General features: G+C 34.6%; 1 protein-coding gene across 1 annotated transcript; it reads right to left on the bottom strand.

Annotated features, from left to right (window-relative positions):
* Nucleotides 1–17,613: 17,613 nt before the first annotated feature.
* LOC145162887 (heat shock 70 kDa protein 3-like) lies at nucleotides 17,614–23,201 on the bottom strand. The gene is made up of 4 exons (XM_079081879.1): nucleotides 23,137–23,201; nucleotides 22,799–22,845; nucleotides 19,509–19,737; nucleotides 17,614–19,413 (listed from the first exon to the last, which is right to left on the bottom strand). Exons 3-4 carry the CDS (start codon nucleotides 19,717–19,719, stop codon nucleotides 17,771–17,773), a joined length of 1,854 nt encoding a protein of 617 aa, XP_078938005.1. The 5' UTR covers nucleotides 19,720–19,737; nucleotides 22,799–22,845; nucleotides 23,137–23,201; the 3' UTR covers nucleotides 17,614–17,770.
* Nucleotides 23,202–23,813: the final 612 nt, after the last annotated feature.

Below are 23,813 nucleotides of genomic sequence, written 5' to 3'. Positions count from 1 at the left end.
TACGAACTTCTTTATCAGGTCAGCAACCTCCGCTTTGTTGGATAAGAAGAAAACCCACGTAAACCGAGAGAAATCATCGATCACAACGAGGCAGTATGAGCTTCTGTTGATGCTCAGAACGTTGACCGGACCAAATAAGTCCATGTGTAATAATTGGAGCACTTGACTTATTGAGTTGACATGTTTGGGCAAGTGTGGTTTCCGATGGTGTTTGCCTTGAGCATAGGAAACGCACTTTTCAAATGTAATAAAGTCTCTGATGGGTAGGCCTCGGACCATCTCATTCTTGGCAAGACGATTTAAGTTTTTCGCGTTAGCATGACCTAGCCTTCGGTGCCACAGCATTGCATTTTGTTCAGCAACTTTTGAGAATAGGCAAGTGACTTGTTCAGGGAGATTTGTGTTCATGTCAATAATGTAAGCATTCCCATCCCGCTTAGATTTGACGAGAATCCATTCTTCCGGGATGACAATGCCTGGCTTTAAGATCATACATTCCTTGTCAGTAAAGTGGGTGGAGTAGCCTTTGTCACAAATTTGGGAAACGCTCAACAAGCTGTGCTTTAACTCGGGAGCGAAGTTGACATTCTCAAAGCTTAACACTCCATTTGTAACAGTTCCTCTTTGCGTGATCTTTCCTCCATCTCCTCCCGCAAAGGAAACATACCCCCCATTAAAGGATTGAATTTCGCTCAATTGGGATATGTCTCCAGTCATATGCCGGGAGCAGCCACTGTCGACGTACCAGGGACGAACGACATTCCTCCGCAACTGTCCCTGCAAAATGAGCGGAATCATTTAGATTTAGGAACCCAGGTCATTACAGTCCTGGGTGTCCTTTTTACTTTCTCTGAATTAATATTTAAAGGTTTCAAACGAGGATCTTCATTTCTAATTACTTCAGAGGGTGGCAAAGATGGATTAGAAAGTGATTTAGGTTTCCATTGAAGTTTAGGTTTTACAACATTCTCTGTGGTTTTGAAATAGATTTCTTAGAGGTTTGCACAAAGCTTCTGGATGTTCTACCAGAAGTGGTTGAAGATCTAGAATTGCTTTTTGACGAAACCGATCTTGGCAGAGCCTTGTTCGTTTTTGGCAAACTCTTTTGAGATTTGTTGATAAAAACCTTTTTATTCTTTTGAAAAACAGTTCTTTCTCTTGTTCGGTCATCTTTCCAATCATCAATTCGAGAACAATTTCTTGAAGATTTTCTAATTAAAGATCTTCCTCGAGATTCGTTCTCTCCTCTTGGTGACAGATAGTTTACAAAGATCCTGTTATGGCAATTTCTAGCTATGTGACCACCAATGCCACAATTAAAACAAATCTGTTTATTGTTTGAACTTGTGTTACATTTATCAGATTTATTTTCTTGAAGGATACTCTTACTTTTCTCAGAGGAGCATACATGAGAGACAGATTGTGATACAAGTGAGGGTGCCTCAGAATGTATGACATGAGGAATTGATGAATTTTCATGAGAATGACCATCATCAGAATTACCAAAAAGTTCATCAAACATATCAAAGAAATTGAATTCAACAGAATTAGAAACAGGAACGTCACACGAAATACTATCAGTCTTAACATCAGAATCACAAATAGGAATAGAAACATCAGAAATAGGAATAGAAACAGAAACACCAACTCCATGCTTTGCCTGATCTAAAGGATGATCTGCAGAGGAAGAAGAAGCGTCAGTACTTTCAACATTTATAAATCCTCCTGAAACGAAGCCAGATGGATTGCCATAAACCATAAAAGATTCATTGGCAATCTCATCTTTAGACAAGGGTTGATACTGATAGGTATGATTATATGGAGGAGGCACGCTATCATATCCTAAACCCTTAGACTGATTTCGTTTAAAATCCATGCAGTGATCAATCATGGTGGCAACTTCCTCGCTTGATCCATCAAATTTTTTAAAAGCAAAGTTTGCAGAATTAAACCTTTCCTTCAGTGTATCAAGCTCGGCAGTTAGCGCATCATTTTGTCTTTTAACATAATTGTACAGTTCACATTTCTCACTGTACTCTGCCTGGATTCTTCTAAAATCGTTTATCTTAGCTTCTAATTGAGCTTTAAGAGGCTTTTGTCCTTTCCTAAGTTGGTAGCCCTCATATCTAAGGTCCTCTACTTCTCTACGCAATAATTGGACTTCATCACGAAGAACTTTAACATATTCTTTACATGCATAAGAACAGGATGGTAAGGTTACCTCGCTTATCTTGGACTCAGAAGAAGTAGACGCCATGAAAGCAAACTGCAGCTCCATCATTTCTGCCTCGGGATCAGCGTCATCAGTCTTTAATGAGGCATCATTAATCTGAGCAAGGTGAGCATTTTCTGGCCCTGAAATGTTCAAAGCTTGAATCTGGTCCTCCCAGTCAAAAGACTGAGCGACCATTGCAGTCTCACCATTAGCTGCAGCACCTGCACGGTTGTTTCCCACTGCAACCATCATTCTGTTGTTGTTGACCCTGCGATCTGGTTTAGGACATTCACGAGCAAAGTGACCCGGCTCGTGGCAGTTGAAACATCTCAGCGTGCTCTTGTTGAATCCCACCTTCTTGTCAGCATTCATGCCCCAATTGCTCTTCCCAGTCTTCTTAGCAAACTGCTTGGCCCTGAAAACAGCCATAGCAATCTGCCACGTAATGTCCATCTCTTCTACGTCTTCAGGATGAATCTGGTCCAGGTCAGCAAATGACAGCTGAGGTGGAAGTTCTCCAGCCACAAAAGCATTATAGCAGTTAACAAGCCCAGTAGCTAGAGCCAGATTTTCATCAGTATCCTTAGGATTTGAGGAAGTGGCTACAGTAGGTACATTTGGGGAAGGAACAACATGTGGGGAGATAAGTGGTTGATTATGAGGATGAAGATTAGGTGATACAGCATCGAGGGTCTGAATTTGAGGTGGTTTAGCAGTAAATCCTTGACCTGAAGAGGACATGATTGAGGAAAGAGCATTGTTGGATGAGATCCCAAGATTTGCAGTAGAATATGAACTCATGTGATTGATCTCTCTCTGTTTGTCATCAATATCACAAGATTTGATGATTGCCATGGTTTCAGCAAGAGTGAGGCGGTTTAGATCCTTAGTCTTCTTGATCACAGCAACATTCATATCCCATGATCTGGGAAGAGCATTGAGAAGTTTTTTGTTGATTTCTGACTTGGTTAAGTAAATCCCAGATATGTTCATATCCGTTGTGAGAGTTGTGAACCTCTGCAATTGAGCCTCAAGGGTCTCTCCTGGAATGTAGTTGAACATGTTGAACTTTTGTCTCAACATGTCCTGGCGACTCTCTTTCATATCCTCATTGCCCTCATAAACTTCAATTAAGGCTTCCCATAGATCTTTAGCTGAAGTGTACTCACGAAAACCTTGAGCAATATCAGGAGATAATGCCATAGTTAGAGTGGCTAAAGCTCTTTCTTGCTCTTCTATTTTCTCAAACTCCTCATCAGTGTAGTTTTCAAACGCCTTGTCAATCACTTGACCTGCAACTGTCGTAGTGATTCTAATAGGGCCTCTAAGAATGCTTCTCCATACCTTAAAGTCCTTCATTTTGATGTACTTTTCAATTCTATACTTCCATTCGGGAAAACCATCCGCAGACATTAATCTTGGAATTCGTGTGGTGGTGCCCATAACAGCGTCAAGTTCATGGAAATGATTTTGACCTTGAGAATCCATTTGAGATTAAGCAAATTAAGCAAATTAAGCTCAAAATTAAAGTTTACAATTGAAAGGGTTTACGACCGTAAACCGAGTTTACGGTCCAGATGATTTTGACCGTAAACGGAGTTTACGGTTCTGAGCTTACGACCGTAAACTGTTTTTATGGTTGAACAGTTTACGGTTTGAACAGTTTACGGTTTGAACAGTTTACGGTTTAACAGTTTACGATTTATGAGTTTACGGTTGAACAGTTTACGATTTATGTGTTTACGGTTGAACAGTTTACGGTTTATGTAGATTCAATAACCGTAAATAGAATTTACGGTTGACAGCAAACTCCCAGAAAACCTTTATGAATACGATTTTTCAGTAGAAACGATTCCCTTCACTACGTAAACACTAACAGCAGGTTCGAACTTCAAAGATATCGGTTGAAATAGCCCAAAAATCGATTGAAAGAAGATTTAACACCGGTTCCTGCTCTGATACCAATTGTAAGGTCCAAATAAGGATCTTTACCGATAGTTGCACAACAATCAATCACAAAATAAGAGTAAGATGAAAGAAATCAAGCTTGCACACGATTATATTGAGAAATCGTCTGGTACAACTCGATAGGACTTCTTTGGCATTAACCCCACTAAAAGACTAACACCTCCTCTATACATACAAGACACGATCAAGACACAACCGCAAACTGGGTTTGCGACCGTAAACTGAGTTTACGGTCGTAAACTGTGTTTACGGCCGTAAACACAGTTTACGGTCGTAAACGTGTTTACGGCCGTAAACCCAGTTTACGGTCGTAAACAGACAAAATGTTCAACAGACAGCAAACAACCCGTATACACTATAACAGACTCATTATGAACACAAAAACAGTGAAAGCCTAGACCAAACCATTTCCAGGGTCCTTCACATACTTTTCATGGTTTTATGTGAGTCAGAATTACATTTTACTATCTCAGAGTACAATAACAATTACACATTTAATTACAACATATTATAACAGAAAATTTAGGATTTTCTGGGGAAAACATACTTACACTTTCAAGGAACAAATATCAGATTTCAGTTACAAACATGCTTATGAACTCACCAACTTAATTGTTGACACTCTTTTCAAAACTACTTGTATTCTCAGGAAATCAGTAAACAAGTACATCCACGAGTTTTTGAGAAGACGGAGCTTCATAGACTCATGTCTTTTAAACTTTTGCTATGCATTTTTGGTATCAATATACAATAATTAGAACACATGTAATAACTTATACTTTATCAATACATGGTTGTTGTACTTTTATTACTATTATGCAATTGTTGTAATACTGTACATGACGTCCTCTGCCCCCTAACGTTTCCCCCGTTCCGGTTTGGGGGTGTGACAGAGTGCAAATCATGCTTCTCCGACTCTTCCTCCACCTCCTCCAGTGATTCTCCCTGACCCACAATTTATTATCTTGAACAGTTCAAAGTTACTCATGCCCTGTTATCATGTAAACATCAAGATGGAGAGAGTTTGTGTGTGCTCGTGTTCTGAGAACGAAATCGCACATTGACAGACTAGGGATGTTAGGTGTCGTTTTCCCAAGGGAGCTGGCCATTGACTTGGTTCTAGTTTCTCTTCCTGACTCATATAGTCAGATCATTAAGGGCTTCTATGAGAAGGACCACGGCGTAACCTTAGTCAATCTGACATATATGCTCATTGATGCTGAAGTGGAAATGCTTAAGAACACAAATCAAGCAAATGTGTTTAAAGGATCTGTCTCCCTAGTTTCCATGGACATTGACAATGGCAAAATTGGTAGTCCAGGAAAGGTTTCTCTTCCCAATGGAAAGGGATCGGCCAAGGTCAAACCGTTTGACCATATGGTGAAGAGAAAGGCTAATTCTGAGATAGTTCCATGTCCTATTCCTGAAGAGTCCATATGTTTCTATTTCCAATTGAAGGGACATTGGATGCGAAGCTACCCTATCTACCTGAAAGATCACAGAGATAGTAAAGTCAAGTCGTATAACTCTGCTTCAGGTACATCCACTATCTAACTCCATTATTTTATTAAGTTCCTATTCATAGATTCTTAATACATGATGTGATAGTCACATTTTGATGTTTTGCAGGATCTAAGAGAAAGAAGGAAGCTTAAGAAGAAGTAAGATGAATCTGATCATAAGAGATGGATTTCGGTTGCATGGTTCGATGATCAGAATTTGGAAGCTATTACTTAGGAGTTATGAGATGTTAATACATTGCTTAGGAAATATATTGAAACATAGTTTTCATATATTTGCATTGTAAGGACAAAATTTCCCGCATATTATAAATAAAATGAATTTTGATTTATTTACCTAATATTTCCTTGCAATGGCATTTATGAAAATTGGTGGTTATATTTCTATTGTTAGTAATGTTAAATGTGGATTGATTCTTAATTATATCGTTTTTGTTAATGTCATAATCAACCAAATGAAAAAGAATTCTCATCACCTAAGTTTCAGTTGGATAGAAACTTGGAGTCATACAATTCGAATTGGGTGATGTATGAGAATCTTGATCATTGGAAGATTACAACTAATTCGTTGATCACATGTTTATGTGAGTCAAAGTGAAGGACTAAAGGATCTAGTACACATTAATGTGGACTATTTAGATCCACCAAAAAGGACTATAAGTATATTCGTCATGATTAACTGATGGTCAATAAACATGGTTTTGTTTATAAGATTAAGCACAATTTTAACACTTTGAAAAGTTTCAAAGAGAAGCAGAACGAATAAGAAGAATCTATTAGGCAGAAAGATAAAGGTTTCTCTAATCTGAAAGGAAAGGAGATTACTTTAGTATCATGTTTTATGATCATCTTAATGATTATGGAACTATGTCACAATTGATCCTCTAAGTACATCTTAGTGAAATTGTTTCAACTAAGAGGAGGAATCAAATATTGTTGAAATAGTTTAATCAAGAGATGAGTCATACTTCGTTTCCAAATCAAGTTTTAGAGTCATACTCTAGTAACTAAAAATTGTACCTTGAAGCTTATTTCAAACTAAGTAGGTTTATAATGCCTCATGAAATGTGGAGTAGAAATGCTTTCTTACTCTAGCACATTTGGAATTGGTAGTTGTGTTGTTTTGGTTGAAATAAAGGAAAAACTAAGACCAATTACATGAGATATTTTCTTGTCGAGAATCCACACTAACTTTTGAATATTTATTTTTGCTTGTCAAGGATTGTTCCTTGAGAGAGAAACTTATATGTCAAGAATTCAATGGGAGTCTTATTGGTCTTGAAGAGTTTCAAGATTCAATCAAGAATAAACCTTTTAGTTATCACTAGCACACGACGAGAGGTTGATAACCTATCATGTTCAGTTGACACATTCTTGGTTCTATGCACCTTCCAGTTGAGTTGGCAATGCATGTGAGTTATATGGTTCTCATTTGACTGCAAAAAGGGAGAGCACGTTGGTCAGTGATAGTACATTGGTCAATGGAAGTGAGCTGCTTAAACAACATGGAAGACATGGTAGGCCCTTGTGCTACCAGATGGCAAGAAATTAAGAACAAACAAGTTCAGTCCATAAAAGGAAAAACCTAAAATTGATTTTGGTTTTGTCCTCAACCTTATCTTATGATTGTAGGTTGGAATTTATAAATTCACATGGACGGGAATGCATACCCCATAAAATCTAGGTGGCAAAAGGTTTCACTCTAGTTCATGAAAATGATTATTAGGAAACACTTTCGCTAGTAGATTTTAAATCTGATTAAAATCATTATGGTTAGCAGTTGTGATAATTGTGTTCTCAAATTAGTATATGATTACAGCATCCCTTTTTATAGTTCAAATTGTGAGAAATGGCAACTAATAGTTTGAACATTCAGTACTTATTGCTATAGGTTCTGAAAGGGTTTAAACACACACATATGCTTTCTAATGAAAGGTGTATGAGCTTGTGAAGTCTGGTTGAAGACTTATCGAAGCATCACGTATCAGAAATCTGAACTTTAGTAAGAAAGTCAATGGTATTGGTTTCTGAAAGTCCAGTTGATTTCTGGATACATGTCAAAGCTAGTGGTAGCATAATCGTTATGCAAGTGAGAGCATAATTGTTATGCTAGTAGGAGCATAATTGTTATGCTAAGTTTTGCAAGCTGGTAATACTATTTGTAGGAGGCAAAGTTTTCAAATCTGCAAATTACAAAGTTTGGGAATTGTTTCGCTACAAAAGGATTTAAGGGAGAAGGCACTTATACTTCATTTCAAATCTAAGACTTTAGATTCAAGTTTTAATGGAACTTAGTCTTGAACAAATATGAATATCGTGTTGAAATGATTCAACATAGGAAATTTGATATATTGAAATATTATAGCAAGAGACTGATCAAGTATCATGTCTTTATGTAAGACATTATGTATCGAATCCTATATGCTTCGAATATAGGATTGATTACATATTCTATAATATTCACTTGTTCTGATTTCCAAATGCCAAGGGAATTAAAAGGGACAAAGGAATATAACTGGATATGACTAAAGTTCTTAAACAACTGTTAAAGGATAATCTCAGGTTTGCAAAAGATTGGTTGCTTATAGACAGTTGGAAGTATAGTATTTGGACGGACCATATTGACATGTTTTGGATTAAGATGATTCTTCGTCAAAGATGATGGTCATATGGGAGTATGGAAATGTTTCCAGAGTGAGAGTTGGTTGTTAAAATCTACATGTGAGTGTGGAACTTTAATTCAAGGAAGATGTTCAAGGAGTGTATTTTGAATTTGATACTTCATTACCATGGAATTGTTTTAAGTAACAAAGTTTCAATGGAACATTTTGTAATATCGTTGGCGAAGTCATTGTGACTTTGAAGCCTCGACATTACAAAAGATCATTGCATTTAAGGTTGAACTCTAACGCACTCTAGTAATGACATGAATTTGAAATTCTTACATTTATTATAAGGATTTGGAATTGTGATATGAGCATCATTGGAATTATATCCAATTGATCTGTTCACAAAAGAAGGACCATATAGGGAAACATAGTAATCATGTTTTGAACATGGCATGTATAATGTTTAATTCAAGTGCATTAGCTGATTAATCGAAACATTGTACAATTAATAAAGTCTAATTAATATGGTGATTAAATAATAAGTATTTTATTTATATTCAATAGTTTTGAGACCATAGTTAATTAGGTTATTATTGTGTTTCACTTCGCATGTTTTACTTCCCGAATAATTGGATTATTCAAACATCCCAGTCGATCATACTTTTGGAAGTAAGTAGTGAATTAAGATTGTCATGAATTGAATTGTAGATTGTCTATGGAAATTAGACATAGAACTGGTTTTCTTGCAACGTTCATGAGTACTTTGGAAATTGTGATTTTAAGTATGGGATTAACCCACGCTCAAAGAATTACTTCGTGGATTTTATCACGAGTAATTTTGAGAAAATAATATCTTATATCCTTGAAACGGAGATATATGAGTTGTTGTTTACGAGTCATTTGTGCATTCATAATACGTAAACGCATCAGTAACTTGATGTTATAAAACATATTGTTGTGTGTGATTTGATGAGTGAATAATGCAAGCATATAAGTCGAAGTTTATCTGTTCCTTTTGCCCTAATGGGAAAAAGCGATATATGTGGGCCCCTCGATGATTTAGTGATGACATCTAAAGCGCTTGGCCAAGCCTCGACTGAATTGATGTGTTCAATTGGTAGTCTGATATCAGTTGTTATATATCAGAAATCGGGAAAAAAATCTTGGACCGAGAGATTGATTGTAATGCATGTCTCATGTCCATACGATATATTGTAGAACGGAAGAATATTTGATCATTTATCTAAGGACACGTAACCGACTAGGTCAGAGTTCGACAGCTGCTCTCATACCTACAATTTTCTTGTCAATTTTGGAAGTTATACTTGCAATTAAAAGTTATTAGACGTATCCAAGTGAGAGACTGTTGGATTAGGTGTCTAAGCCTATAACTATAATTGGTATATACTTGAATTGATAGTAGCACAGTCCTTTTGGGTTGCCTTCATACTAGCAACTTGAGAGGATTATTAATTCAGAAAGAGGAAGAATTTATTATTTGGAATAATAAATTGAAATAAATGATTTATTAATGTATTATGGAAATAATATATTAATTAGAAATTAATATTATTAATTAATATTTAATCAGAAATTAATTTGGAATTAATTTTGGGATTAAAGGAATTAATTAATAGTACAGGGGTTGTTTTGCAATTTATTGATAGTTGTGGAATTTGGCTCTTGGACCATACTAGGAGGGATGGACGAAATTCTCTAGCGAAGGCCCTAGAAATTTCGTTCATGGCCTTAAGGATGAGGATCCATGAGCTGCTTAGGCCTTAAGCTATGGGATTAGGTTTCCTTATCTTAACCCTAGTTTTGGCCCTAAGCAACCAACAATTGTATAAAGGGCATAACCCCTTATGGATTTCGGCCATGTTAGGCTTCCTAAACCCTAAGAAGAGCTGAAAATCATAGCCTCCTCATTCTCTCTCATATCATCCTCTTGCTAAGTGTGTTTGTGAGCCATTAGAGGTGTTACACTTGTGACACTTACTCTCAAAGTCAAGATCTTCAAAGGAAATCATTGTTATTACTAAATAACAATAAAGTTATGTTTCTAATCCTTCTTATGTTGATTTCGAAAATACTAGAAGCATATTAGGGTTTCCAATTTTTTTGTTCAATGCTTGTATGTCTAATAGTGAAAACATAGATCCTTAAATTAGGGTTGCATGCACACATAGGATATTTTGCTATGTATAAAAACCATCAATTTGGGGTGTTAGTGAATTGATTGGGAGTCGGTTGACTCAGTGACCATCCGATTTTGATCATGGGGACAATACAAGTTTGTTGAAAGTAATAATTGTGCATCAGAAGTCTCTTGATGAATGTTTGTATTATGAACTTTGTTTGCTTGTGGGCCGTCTGTTAGGAGCTTGGTTACAAATGTTCGGTATCGGTTCTGAAATCTTTATTCATGGAGTTCGTTGTAACATCTAGAGTATCTTGTTAGGTGGAGGTACACTTAAGTTGATTAGGGATTTGGATGCAACCTGAGATTCTTGGATTGACCATCACTGTACTCGTGCGATTAGCATGTTGTTAATGACTTGCCAAGAATTCAAGTATGTATTTAAGGTTATTGGGCATAATCTTCGGATTCAAATTGGGTGAAATTAACGACCAGTATATTTTGAATATTCCTTCTGAATGGTTGAGTGGTGCTCCTAGTCAGGAAATAGGGGGCGGGTTCGACAAATGAATGATCGGTAGTCTTAGGGAATAATCTCTAGGGATTAAACTGATGGGTTGCAATTTTCAAGAAGTTTACAACTTTGAGTGGCTAACACAATGATTTCAGGACCTCTAGTTAGGAAGAGTAAGGTAGTTGTTTTAGTTCTCAAGCAGAGCAGTTGGGTTTCTTTTACTGGCTGAGGACAGGGTGTTAAGGTTCATTCTTTTAGATGGATTACTGATTTCTGCTAAAATAGGGTTTGGATGGAAGGGTTGGAAGGTGGTCGTTTCAATGGGATGAATCTTCAGTCTTATACAGAATTCAGAAAGTACGGGCATGATCGATTAGGATGGCAGAGGAAGTACTAAGGAATGATTTTGAGGACGAAGTCAAATCTTGGTGGGGGAGAGTTGTAACATCCGGTTTCGGGACGGTTCTTAGTTTAGGGTTTTTGGACCGTAATTCGGCCTTGTAAAGGACTTGGGTTTCAAAGAAATGGTGTTTAGACTCTATTGGAGGTTGATGGTGTTGGTTAAGTGACCTAAACCTTGGATTTTTCGTTGAAAGATTAGGGGTAAAATGGGAAAGTTAATGTTTCAGGCATCTTGCATAAATAAGGATTTTAGTTCGAGATGTTTTAAGTCCAAAGTAACTAAATAGAGTTGTGGGGGTCGACGATAGCTTTCTATGGATATAAAGATGATCGAAAATGGAGTTGAATCGAAAAACTTATGGTTGTTTAAAGTTAAGCAGGAAAAATGGAGTTTGGCAGTACGTTGGGCGTACACTAGCTAGTATGTTGGGCGTACTAGGCTGAAGAACGCAATTTAAGGCATTACACTGGGCGTAACATTAGGTACGTTGGGCGTACCACCGCAGAGTAAAAACCCTATTTTCATCGTTTTGAGGCCTATTTAAGGTCTATAACCCCTTGGGGGTCCTTCCTATCATGAGCCTTCAACCTATTCAACCTCTAACTCGAAAAACCTAGCCTCGTATATCTTATTTTGAGCCTTGACATCATTTATGAGCTTATTTCTCCATTAGAAGGTGGAATCTTGAAGATCAAGGTGGTGGAAAAGTGTATAGAATAAATATTCAAGTATAAATCAAGCAAGATTACATCATTTCTAGACCTTTGTGAGTAAAAAGCTTTAAACTTACTCATTAGTTTCATAGATCTTGTTAATTTTCATATTTGTCCCTTTTTGCTAACTTTAGTACATAAAGTTTAGATCTTGATAGCTTGTGACCTTTTTATGGATAAAGTTGGAAACTTTATCCATCTAAACATCATATTTATTTAGATCTGAAGGTTGGAGACTTGGACTTAATGGATTAAGTTTAGAAAATTCAGTTTTGGTCCCTTTGAGACTTAAAGACTAGATCTTGGTTGTTTGGACGATCCTAATGGATAAAGTTGGAAACTTTATCTATTGTGGAGCTATTAGGAACTATTAAAATGTGATCTTGGTCCTTATATTCCCTCTATGTAAGAGCTATGAAGTCTTAATGGATTAGTAAGTTAGGATTTTAGCTTATGGACCTTTTTTAGCCATGGAAAGTCATAAAGGTGGAAACTTTATGACTTAGAGCAATGTTTTGGGTGTAGATCTAAATTTGGGTGAAAGGTAATTAAGTAATAGCACTTAATGAAGGAAAATGGAATTGGTCGAGTATGTTGGGCGTACCTTGTGGTACGCTGAGCATACCAAGCTGGAGCCTTGTAATCAGGAAGGGATCTTCTATGCTGAGCGTAGTGACTGGGTACGTTGGGCGTACTTAGTCTATGTTGACCTCCTTTGACTTTTTGACTTTAACCATGAATTTGACCAAGTTTGACCTAAGGGCATTTTGGGTAATTTGAATAGTAGTTTGAGATTTGGGTCCTTATTAATTGAATAGGTGACCGGTAGAGATAGCTTTTGGAGCAGTGATCAGTGCAACTATCCTTTCAGACTGTAAGGTGATTCTCCTTACTATACTTGTGGTTCAAAGGCACCAATGCTAGCCTACTGGATTATGTTGTAGTATAGTAGTGGTCTTTGTAACACTTACTGATATGCTTGTATGTTCTGGATGTCTTTGTGACTATTACTAGTAAGACTGTATATTATATGCATAGAGCCGATCTGGGCTCGGAGTCATAATAGACTCGGAGTTGAAATGGACCCGGGGGTTGATACGGACCTAACACGGTTGTATGTTGTTACATGGAGTCATTATGGACTCAGGGTTGGTACGGATCCGGGGGTTGATGCGGACCCGACATAGCCACTTGTTGCTATATATATATATATATATATATATATATATATATATATGTGTGTGTGTGTGTGTGTGTGTGTGTGCGTGTGTGTGTTGTATGTGGTACTTTGGGGAAGTTACTAAGCTTTGTGCTTACAATTTATATTTATAGCTACCTCCGTTTTCAAAACGAAGGGTCTGGCTTGATCGCATTGCATCCCTTGGAGTTTTATTCAGCACTAAATGTTTACAAATTACCCTGAACAATGAATGAATGGCTTTAACTTACTTAAAATGAAACTTTTACTTGGTATTTTTGGGACGTTACATACCAAGAACATTCTAAGGTTTATTGAAGATTAGTTGCTTGTGGACAGTTGGAAGTATGATATTGTTTTGGAAGGACCATAGAGACACGTTTTAAATTGAGATGTTTCTTGGTCAGAATTGAAGGTCATATGGGAATATGGAAATGGTTCCATAAAGGGAGATGGGTATATATAATTGTTTCCATAATAAGAGTTGGTTATAAAATCTACATGTGAGTTTCTTATAAAATCTACATGTGTCTTGAATCATAACCATGGAATTGTTCTCGGTAACAAGTTCCAGTGGAACATTCTATAATATCGAAGGCTTAGTTTCTATGACTTTAGAACCTCGACATCTCAAAAGGACAATGCATTTAAAGAAACAATTCCACTATATCTTAGATAGTAATGAGAATTAGGAATTGTAAATTGAGCATCAGTAGAGTAATGTACAAATGATCTGTACACAAAGGAAGGACCATAGAGAGGCATAGTATGCATGTTTAGAACATGGCATGACTTTTGTTACTTAATTCAAGTAGTGAGAAACAATCTACAATGAATAAATTTTGTAATTGTTATGGTGATCAAATAACAGAGACTTATTTATATTCAAAGAGTTTGATACCACCATCAATTAGTTTACTATTGTGTGTCACTTTGCATGTTTACTTCCTAAATAATTTTATTATTCGAAATTCCACATTCGTTTATACTTTTGGAAGTAAATAGTGAATTAAGCTTGTCATGAATTGTTTGTAGATTTTTATATGGAGATTAGACATTCCATTGGGATTGCTGCAATATTCATGAGTACATAGAAAATAGGATTTTGAGTATTGGATAAACCCACGCTTAGAAAATACTTCATGGATTTTATCACAATTAATTCTAAGTCAATAATATCTACTATTCTTAAAGCAGACATAGATAGCTCATAGTTTGCGAATAAATTGTGCATTGGGTTGCCCAAACGCATCTCGTAACTAAATGTTATAAAGGGTTATTCATTTCTTTTTCCTAAACAAGGAAAAACGATATCTTTAGGCCCCTCAGTGATTTGATTTGATCTATAAGAACTAGGTATGGTCTAGACTAAACTGATTTTTTCGATTTTGTAGTCTGAATTTGATCATTAAATCGGAGATCGAGAAAAAACAAATGAACATGAGCTTGATCATTTAATCGATGAATTTGTTCATATGATATATTGGAGAATGAAAGAATAGCTAATCACTTATCTTAGGGCCGACATTTGATTTAAATTGGAGTTTGGCACTGGCTATGGAAAGCGCTCTTTGTTGTTTGATTATACTTGCAATTGTAGTTATATACTTATCCAAGTGGGAGATTTTTGGATTAAGATGTCTAATCTCATAACTAAATTGGTATAAACTTGAAAATAGAACCATGGTCCTTTTAGGGTTGCTCTCATAACCAAAAATAGCTTGAAATGATATTAAGTGTGAGAGAGAGAGAGAGAGAAATGATTTGTTAATATATTATGTGATTAATATATTAATTGGAAATAAATAATTGATCTATTAATTTGTTATGTGATTAATAAAGTAACATGAGATCAGTAGTTAATAATTAATTTATTAATTGATAAATTAATGAGAAATCATTAAGAATTAATTGTTAATCAGAATTAATCTGAAATTAATTCGGGTTTAGTTGAAATTAATTAAAGGTATAAGAGTGAATTGTAATTGTCAAATAGTTGAACAAAATGAGCAATTCTAGAACTATCCATAGTATGGATTTTTTTTTGCTTGATTCTGAGGGTTTCTGGAAGCCTCTTGGATGTAGATAAGGAAATGATTTCAATTGGGATTAAATATATTATTTAATTAATTCAAATCTAGCTTTGCCTGCAAGTTACTTAAACTATAAGAACCCAAGACCAACAAATTTTTTTCATACCTTTACCTACAAGCTTAGGAACGAAATTTCTATCCCTTTCCTCTATCTCCTCTTCATTCTAAGGTTTCAAGTATCAACAACCTTGAGCTGAGGTTTTAGGATGTCTAAATGTATGATTGCATATCATTATCACTATATATGAGATTTCTACCAAATCCTATTTCTTTCTATATTTCTCTAGCACAATCACACAAATACAATTAAAATCCTTGAGGTCTCAAGTAAAAACAACTTGAAAAAAGATTTTACAAATTTTGTGTTCATGATTGCGGTTGTTGTCACCATGATTGTATTCACCACAAACTTTACCCTGTTTCTGGTAATGAAAGTGAATTATATTTCTAAGAAATGAAGTCATCACAATTATCTTCTTACTGTTGAAGGCATGATATGCTAACATATTGTTATTGGACCATTGAAAAAGTGATAATAACTGCGGGATTTCAAACGGTTATACTGACATGAGATTGGACATGCATTTAATAAGTTACTTTGGTGGTGTCTCTCTCCATTTATTCTAGGATTTTTGAAATTCAAAATTATAGACGTATGGCTTTCTGTTAACTATAATTCCCCAATTCTTACCCTAATTCCAATTTTTATGCTCCTAATATATTCAATCAGTTTTACAAGAGAATCAGTTGCATTCTTAAGTGTTGTCATACCTTCATACTGAAAATCCACAATGTCTACTTCTTCTGAACATGTTTTGTATATTGATGAGTCTGCTTCATCAGTTAATTTGATTGTGAAGCCTAATAAGATTGTTGATCATTTATATATCTTTTATTATTATTATTCATATTTTATACATATATGACTGAAAATGACATGTTGTTAAAATTTATGTCAAGTGCATGCCATGGAATCATGACGTGCGATGAGGAGGATTTAGAACCGTGATATACCTCTATGTCACAAGACCATGTTAAGAGTAAGAATTAAGTTTATAACCTTTAAATCATTGTAATTTGTATTTTGAAAATCTAACATATCGAGTCATCATAATTTAAAAATCTATCATATTAACTTATCAAGTCATTATACTTTCAAAATCTAAGCTATAGTGTTACTATACATTGAAAATCTAAACTTGTTTGAATTTGACTATCGATTATACCATCGTACTTTTAGTTTTTTGCCATTATGGCATTACACTTAGTATTATTACTTATTACATTTTATTTCGTATCAACCTTTGTTATAAGAATAAATTTACTCACTAGTCATTGCTCTTGCTATTATTCTACCGTCTATGTTCAAAAGATTAGGTTGCACTCATGGTTTCTCAAGAAAGGATGATCATACATTTCCTATATACGTAGGATTTTATGTTATGCATCTAAAGAGGGATGATTTAATAATATTGCAGTTTTGTGATATAGAGGACGAGGAGACCTACAAATGGCTATGTTTTATAGATGAAATTAGGCTCTCGCTAGCTAATCTTCCATGAACTGATGTGGTCATTTATACAAACATCACAAGCAAAAGTTTATCTACTTTGCAAAAAATCACATCACTTTTGGAAATATTAGCTTTATAAAACTTGGTTTGGTAATTTTCTAGTTTCTATTAGGACATTACACACTAAAATATGGCGTTGTACTTTGTCTTACAAATTGTAATTTTTCATTTAAGAAGTTTATTTATCTTTTATAAGAGCATTGTAGTTTGTATTATTGCATTTTATTTTGGTTGTAATGTTAAAAGCTATCAGTTTTCATGTTCTTTATATATTTGCTACTGAATTTGAAACATGTAAGAAAGGTAATGAAGTAAAAGAAAAAAGATTATGCATATTCTTTTAGCAGAAATAGAAACAAACCTTCAATAAAATGTTCACAAATGAAAATAATGAAATTTTTGTAAGAGATTAACGCAAAAAAAACGACAAAATTTTCCGTTACTGTCAAGAGAAACTAAATTATTGTCATGTTGTTTGGTAAACAATGTTCTTTTACCATATTTGATGACAAGTTTTTGGTAGCTCTTTTTCTAAAACTAAAAGCACCAATGGGGATTACTTGTCCCAGGGATAATTCCATCACTGATTTTTTGTTAAATATCATCAGCAACGGTTCTTATCTTGGATACACTTGAAAAAGGAGAAATATATTTATTGACTGTATATAGTAGAAATATTATCAACATCATTTGATTCTTCACTCACAAACAAAATCAATCCAACAGTGAAATGTAAACTTTTATTGAAAAATACAAATTATAGAACATACTTTATAGTAGATGACACTCCAACTAAATCTCCATCACAATTAAGAAAATGTTGTTTAAACATGTTGGGCAATGATTGGCAGGCATACCTTTTCCAACTGATTTAGCGCCTTTTGATACTCATCAAAACCCGCAAGCTGGCTTTCATTAAGAATTTCGCTTGCTTTTTCTATGGCAGATTCCATTATTTCTAGTTCTTTCTTAGTAAACATCTTGGTAGTGTTTCCTATTTTCTTGATTTTGCTTTTCACATCGTAAATGTAGTCCTCCAATGCATTACGTACAAAAACCTTCTTCTTGTACTCCTCGTCTTGTAATTTGTACTTGTGAGCATCATCTAACATTTTTTCAATATTTCGTGTTGAAAGTCTCTCCTTGTAATTGGTAACTATAATCCCTTTTTTTAGGCCAGTTGTTAATTCCACTCCCGAGCAATTTAAAATGCCATTAGCATCAATGTCAAAGATCACTTTTACCTTTGACAAACCCTTTAGTAGAGGTGGGACTGCAACATCGAATTTTCCCAGCCAATTATTGTCTTTTGCCATACTTCTCTCACCCTGATAGACATTGAAAGGTAACGTATCTTGGTAATCCTTAGCATTAACATAAATTTCTTCCTTCTTGGCTGGTATTGGGGAATTTCTTTTAATTAAAACAGACAAAGAGCCACCATAAATTTCTATACCAAGTGACAAAGGCACAACATCTATCAACACTAAGTTGCTAACTCTTTTACCGGTATAGCCAGTTAATTTTGCAGCAAGAACTGTTGCACCATATGCAACTGCCTCATCAACATGGATCTTCTTAGAAAGCTCTTTTCCTTGGAAGAAGTCTTTCAATAATTGTTGTACCTTGGGTATCCTGGTTGACCCACCAACTAATACTACCTCATCTATCTGTTTTTTATTCATTTCTGCGTCACCCAAACACGTCTCCACCATCTTTATACAATTACTAAAGAAATCTTCATTAAGCTTTTCAAACTTTGCACGAGATATTCTCATAGAAAAATCAACACCATCATGCAAGTTGTCAATATCGATAGTAGTATCAATAATTGAAGAGAGAACTCTTTTTGCTTTTTCACAAGCTTCCCTCAACCGAGATAGTGCTTTTTTATTCACACTGATGTCTGCCTTGTGCTTTCTCTTGAATTGTTCCACAAAATAGTCAACCATTGCGTTATCGAAGTCCTGGCCACCTAAGTGAGTGTCACCAGCAACAGCCTTAACTGTTATCGTACCCTTCTTATCAATGGTGACAAGAGAGACATCAAATGTACCACCACCTAAATCAAAGATGAGCACATTTATGTCACGAACTATATCATTTTTCATGTCTAATCCATATGCAATTGCTGCTGAGGTTGGCTCATTGATTATCTGTAGAACATTAAGTCCAGCAACATGACCAGCATCCTTTGTTGCTTGGCGTTGAGAATCATCAAAATAAGCTGGTACCGTGATGACTGCGTCACGTACAGTTTTACCAAGGAATTTCTCTGCAGCTTCTTTCAATTTAATAAGAACCATGGATGAAATCTCCTCTGCGGAAAACTCCTTCTCTTCACCATTGTGTGAAACTACAATCATCGGAATGTCGTTAGTACCTTTTATGATTTTGAAAGGCCATAACTTGATGTCTTGCTGAAGTTTGGTATCATTGAATCTCCTTCCAATCAATCTTTTTGCATCTAAAAATCCACTAAGTTTATATTAATCAATGATGGATAACAATTTTATGAATTCTAAGAGCTTAAAACAAAGGCCAAATGAATTAAATGCAAACCATAAATGGTGTTGGCGGGGTTCATAGTAATTTGGTTCTTTGCACCTTCACCTATTAGACGTCCGCCATTCGTGAAAGCAACACAAGATGGCATAGTCCTATTTCCTTGATCATTGGATATGATCTCAACTTGGTCATTTTGCCAAACACCCACACAAGAATATGTTGTTCCAAGGTCAATACCAATAGCCGCACCAATTTTTCTATACATGATTGTTTTAGGTAAAACCTGCATTTGAAACATAATGCCTATGAATTTTGATAATTATGCTCATTTAACGTTTCAAAACTATATGCATTTGTGTAAAATAACTACCTTTCAAAAAGAATAGTAAACAAACAATATTTTCAAAAAAATATATGGGTGGTTCTTTGATTTTTTATTTTTTCGATTTGCAGAAGTTATTTAAGTTACATTCTCAAATAAATGTTATTTAATTTAACAATTTATATGCATCATTTAATTAAACAACATTTTTTAATTTAAATTTTATGAAAGGCCTCAAACTAGTGTATGAGAAATGTCCACACATTACACTCCAAATTTGACCTTTTCTAGTGGCAGCCAAAATTCATGTGTAAAAATAACCATGTGTTGTTCAAGTTCAATATCATGATCTTTTCTTCAAATATCCACGCACATGGCTCATAGATAACCACATATTTTCTATCAAAGTTTCTACTTTAATTTGTATTATTAAGCCATTACTTTATCCATTGCATTTCTGTTTATCTAATAGTGTACGTTTCAATATATATATATATATATATATATATATATATATATATATATATATATATATATATATATATATATATATATATATAGAGAGAGAGAGAGAGAGAGAGAGAGAGAGAGGGAGAGAGAGAGATAGATCATATACCTAACAAATATTGTGTTATTGTGTTACTAAATATGGACCCACCATTTTAGAAATAGGGATAACGGTATATACGTAATTTAACATATTAGCTAATTAATTATATTTTAATATAATAATCTAATTTTAATTAATAACAAAGAAAAACCTATAATTTTGGAAACAAATCATCTCTTCTATTTCTTCCTTTAGAAACTCGTAAGATGCCTCTCCATTCTCTCTCCCACAACAATTCCACCATGTTCCCAAATTATTGGAACGAAATGTGAGGAATCGCAAATGGATCCAGAGTCCTTTTTACATCATGTATGCAAATTCCACCAAATTCCTAGTCGAATCAGTGATTGTATCAAGTGATTGTAGCAGGTGCGATTGACACAAACTTCATTTCAAGAGACCTTCTTGAAGATACAAGCATTGATGATATATATGTGTGTATATATTAGTGTTCCGGTTTTTGCAAATATTTGAGTTCTCAAAATAACTTAACCCTGAATAGTCTTCATAAATAGTTCATGTGGTTGTCAGAAGTATTAAGTTTAGTCCCTACCTTTCTTCATCTTCGAAGGATCTTGTGGTTTCAGTTTTATCGTAATTGATCCCTAGCCTACCTAAAGATGATTTTATACCCGTTTTATTTTATGTTTTCCTTAAATGATTTTAATATAAAAAGAGAAAAAAATAAACAAAAAACCCTTTTTAACCAATCCTACTATCCCGTCTTATTATTAGATTGTCCCTGCCCTTCTACCCATGATCCTCCTCCTTCAGGGGTTGTTCCCCATGTTGTGGTTCCTCTTCCAAATATCACTCCAGTAAGCCTTAATCAACCCACCCCTCTGCTACGCCATTAGCCTTTAACACCAACCTTCTTCCGCACTACAACTCTCCTTCCTTAATGCTTATTTACATTCCGCCAAATCAATTAAAATTGAATTGCACCCACCCATCGAAACTCCATAGGCTCTGATCAAAACCACAGACCCTCGAATTCCTCATTGTTCTCCTTGTCGCCTTTGATTTTCTTTTCATCTTCCTATTTTGAACTCATCTTCGCTATATATCTGCCACTTCCATAATGTCTTTTCTAGCATGTGAATCATTAACGTCGCCCTCGGTAACTAATTTCTCTAGGAAATTTAAGATGAACCTATTTTCTGTCAGTTGTAGGTCAGCGTCTTTGTTAACGAAAACGGAAATGCGATGACGTAAACCCATCAGTGAGAGAATGTGTAAATTTTGATATAAGAGGTTTGAGGTGATAGTGGTGGTTAAGTTTGTAGGCTGGTGGTCTGATCAATGTTAGGGATGACAATATTTTTGGTAGTCTGGATGTTGAGAGAAGAGGAGAAATAGACGAAGAGAGAGTAGAACTAGGATTGAGACGTTTTTTTCGTGTCCAAACGAGGTAACAACTCTACCATCGAATTCTAATTGTGCAGTGATAAACAAAAAGAGAGTATGAAAGAGAAGGTGTTGATGATCTTACATATATAACTGTCTAACAAAGTATGTAGAAATTAAAGCCATGATAATCAGTTGAGACGGAAGTGTTAGCAGCTATCGAAGGAGGACTTGGGTTGTTTGTCGGTGGAAATGGGTGTGGGTGAAGAGGCTTTTATGCAACAAGACAGGGACAAAAGTAAGTAACTGATGTCCTTTTTCCTACATGATTTACTTGTTTCCCTCTATTTTTTCCAGTGGCAGTTGAAAGGATCAAAGGTTCTGACAACTATAGTTGGGGTGGTGGACGGTGCGTGTGTTGGTAACGGTGGTGCATGGTCGTGGTGGTGATGGTGGAAACCTTTTGTGATTTAACATCAACATAAATTCTAAATAAACTAGATTCATGCATACCACATATATATATATATATATATATATATATATATATATATATATATATATATATATATATATATATATATATATATATATATTATTTTAACTATATCATAAAACATATTTAAGTATTCTTCAAATTCAAGAGGTACATGCTTGCTTGATAACTTAATGTAAAAATTTGTTATGCACAAACCATTTATCTTTTTATAAACAAAAACTAATTATGATAAAAAATAATCAACGGAAATGTTTAAAGTAGGAAACATCAATTAATTTTTTTTTTCTTTTTTAACGTGTGCATGATGTTTGCCTAAAGGTTGGGTATGAAAATTTTTTAACATATATGCGCGGGTGTACACCTATTGTGTGTGTGTCTATATATATATATATATATATATATATATATATATATATATATAGAGAGAGAGAGAGAGAGAGAGAGAGAGAGAGAGAGAGAGAGAGAGAGAGAGAGAGAGAGAGAGAGAGAGAGAGAGAGAGAGAGAGAGAGAGAGAGAGAGAGAGAGCATAAAACTATATTACTATATATTTGAGTTGAAGACTAACCGATTATTATGTGATTGAGCTCTTGTTCGTGTGTATCTTCTTTTTTCCTGTATATTGATGACAATTTCGAGCATTTATGAGGTTAATTCACATAATAAAAATTCATCCACCATACATGCATGTAAATAAAGCATGTAAATGATTCAATTTGATTATATAATACCGTATCAGGCAAATAAAATTTAGAAATTTTATTAAGCTAATTGACTTCAAAGTATTAATGACGAATTTGAGACTAGAACTGAAGATAACAAATGATAAAAATTTGCTTTGCCAGTTAATACCACAAAATAAAACATTCACGAAAGAATATCAATAAGACTACTTTATAATCTTACCTTTTATGTATGAATGTATGCATCTACTCCTCCCCATCCCCTCATCTATATATACAGTTATACACATATCAATTACAAAATTATTTTATTTCGCTTTAGGATTACTCCAAAATTTTGAAGTCTTGAAGTCGTCTCATAATATTTGAGTGCATTAAAATACTTGGTGGAAATTACCATCCGTGCTTTCTTATAACCATTTAATAAGACTTGAACATGTGACTAAGTCTAATATAATCTATATAATATAACAAATGATACCAATTACAAAATTAATGTATGAATCCAGTCTTCCCCATACCCCCATCTATATATAAATACTGCATACCTGCTACAAAAAAATTTATACCCACTTGATTGATCATACATTTTTCTTTTCGAATTAATTCTGAGAGAAGAATGCGACATTAATATCTCAATTTGCACGACGGTTGTTACAAAAGTCTTGCATGATTTATTGGTGGAGATTAGTCATTTGTGGGTTTAATTTAATCAATATTAAAAGCCATAGTCTTTTTTTATTGTGTAAGCATTAAAACTTAATTATTTAATTTTTTTAATCAACAAAAAATATATTAAATAAAACTTCAATTAGCAAGAGGCTAGAAAAAGAAACAAAAGTATGGGTGTTGTTTGGTTAAGTTTTTAGGTTTTCCGTTAAATCAGTTTAGATTTATCAG

The sequence above is a fragment of the Lactuca virosa genome, chromosome 1 (genome assembly GCF_052849685.1).
Source record: "Lactuca virosa cultivar CGN04683 chromosome 1, Lactuca_virosa_CGN04683_v6, whole genome shotgun sequence".
In the NCBI taxonomy this organism is placed as follows: Eukaryota; Viridiplantae; Streptophyta; class Magnoliopsida; order Asterales; family Asteraceae; genus Lactuca; species Lactuca virosa.
This window is presented reverse-complemented; position numbering and strand designations above follow the sequence as displayed.

Bases quoted from the DNA above. Each gene is read 5' to 3' on its own strand.
- LOC145162887 (XM_079081879.1), bottom strand. From the start codon at position 19,719: ATGTATAGAAAAATTGGTGCGGCTATTGGTATTGACCTTGGAACAACA. The intron at 19,414-19,508 runs GTTTGCATTTAA...GTGGATTTTTAG, and splicing joins CCCCGCCAACACCATTTATG to ATGCAAAAAGATTGATTGGA.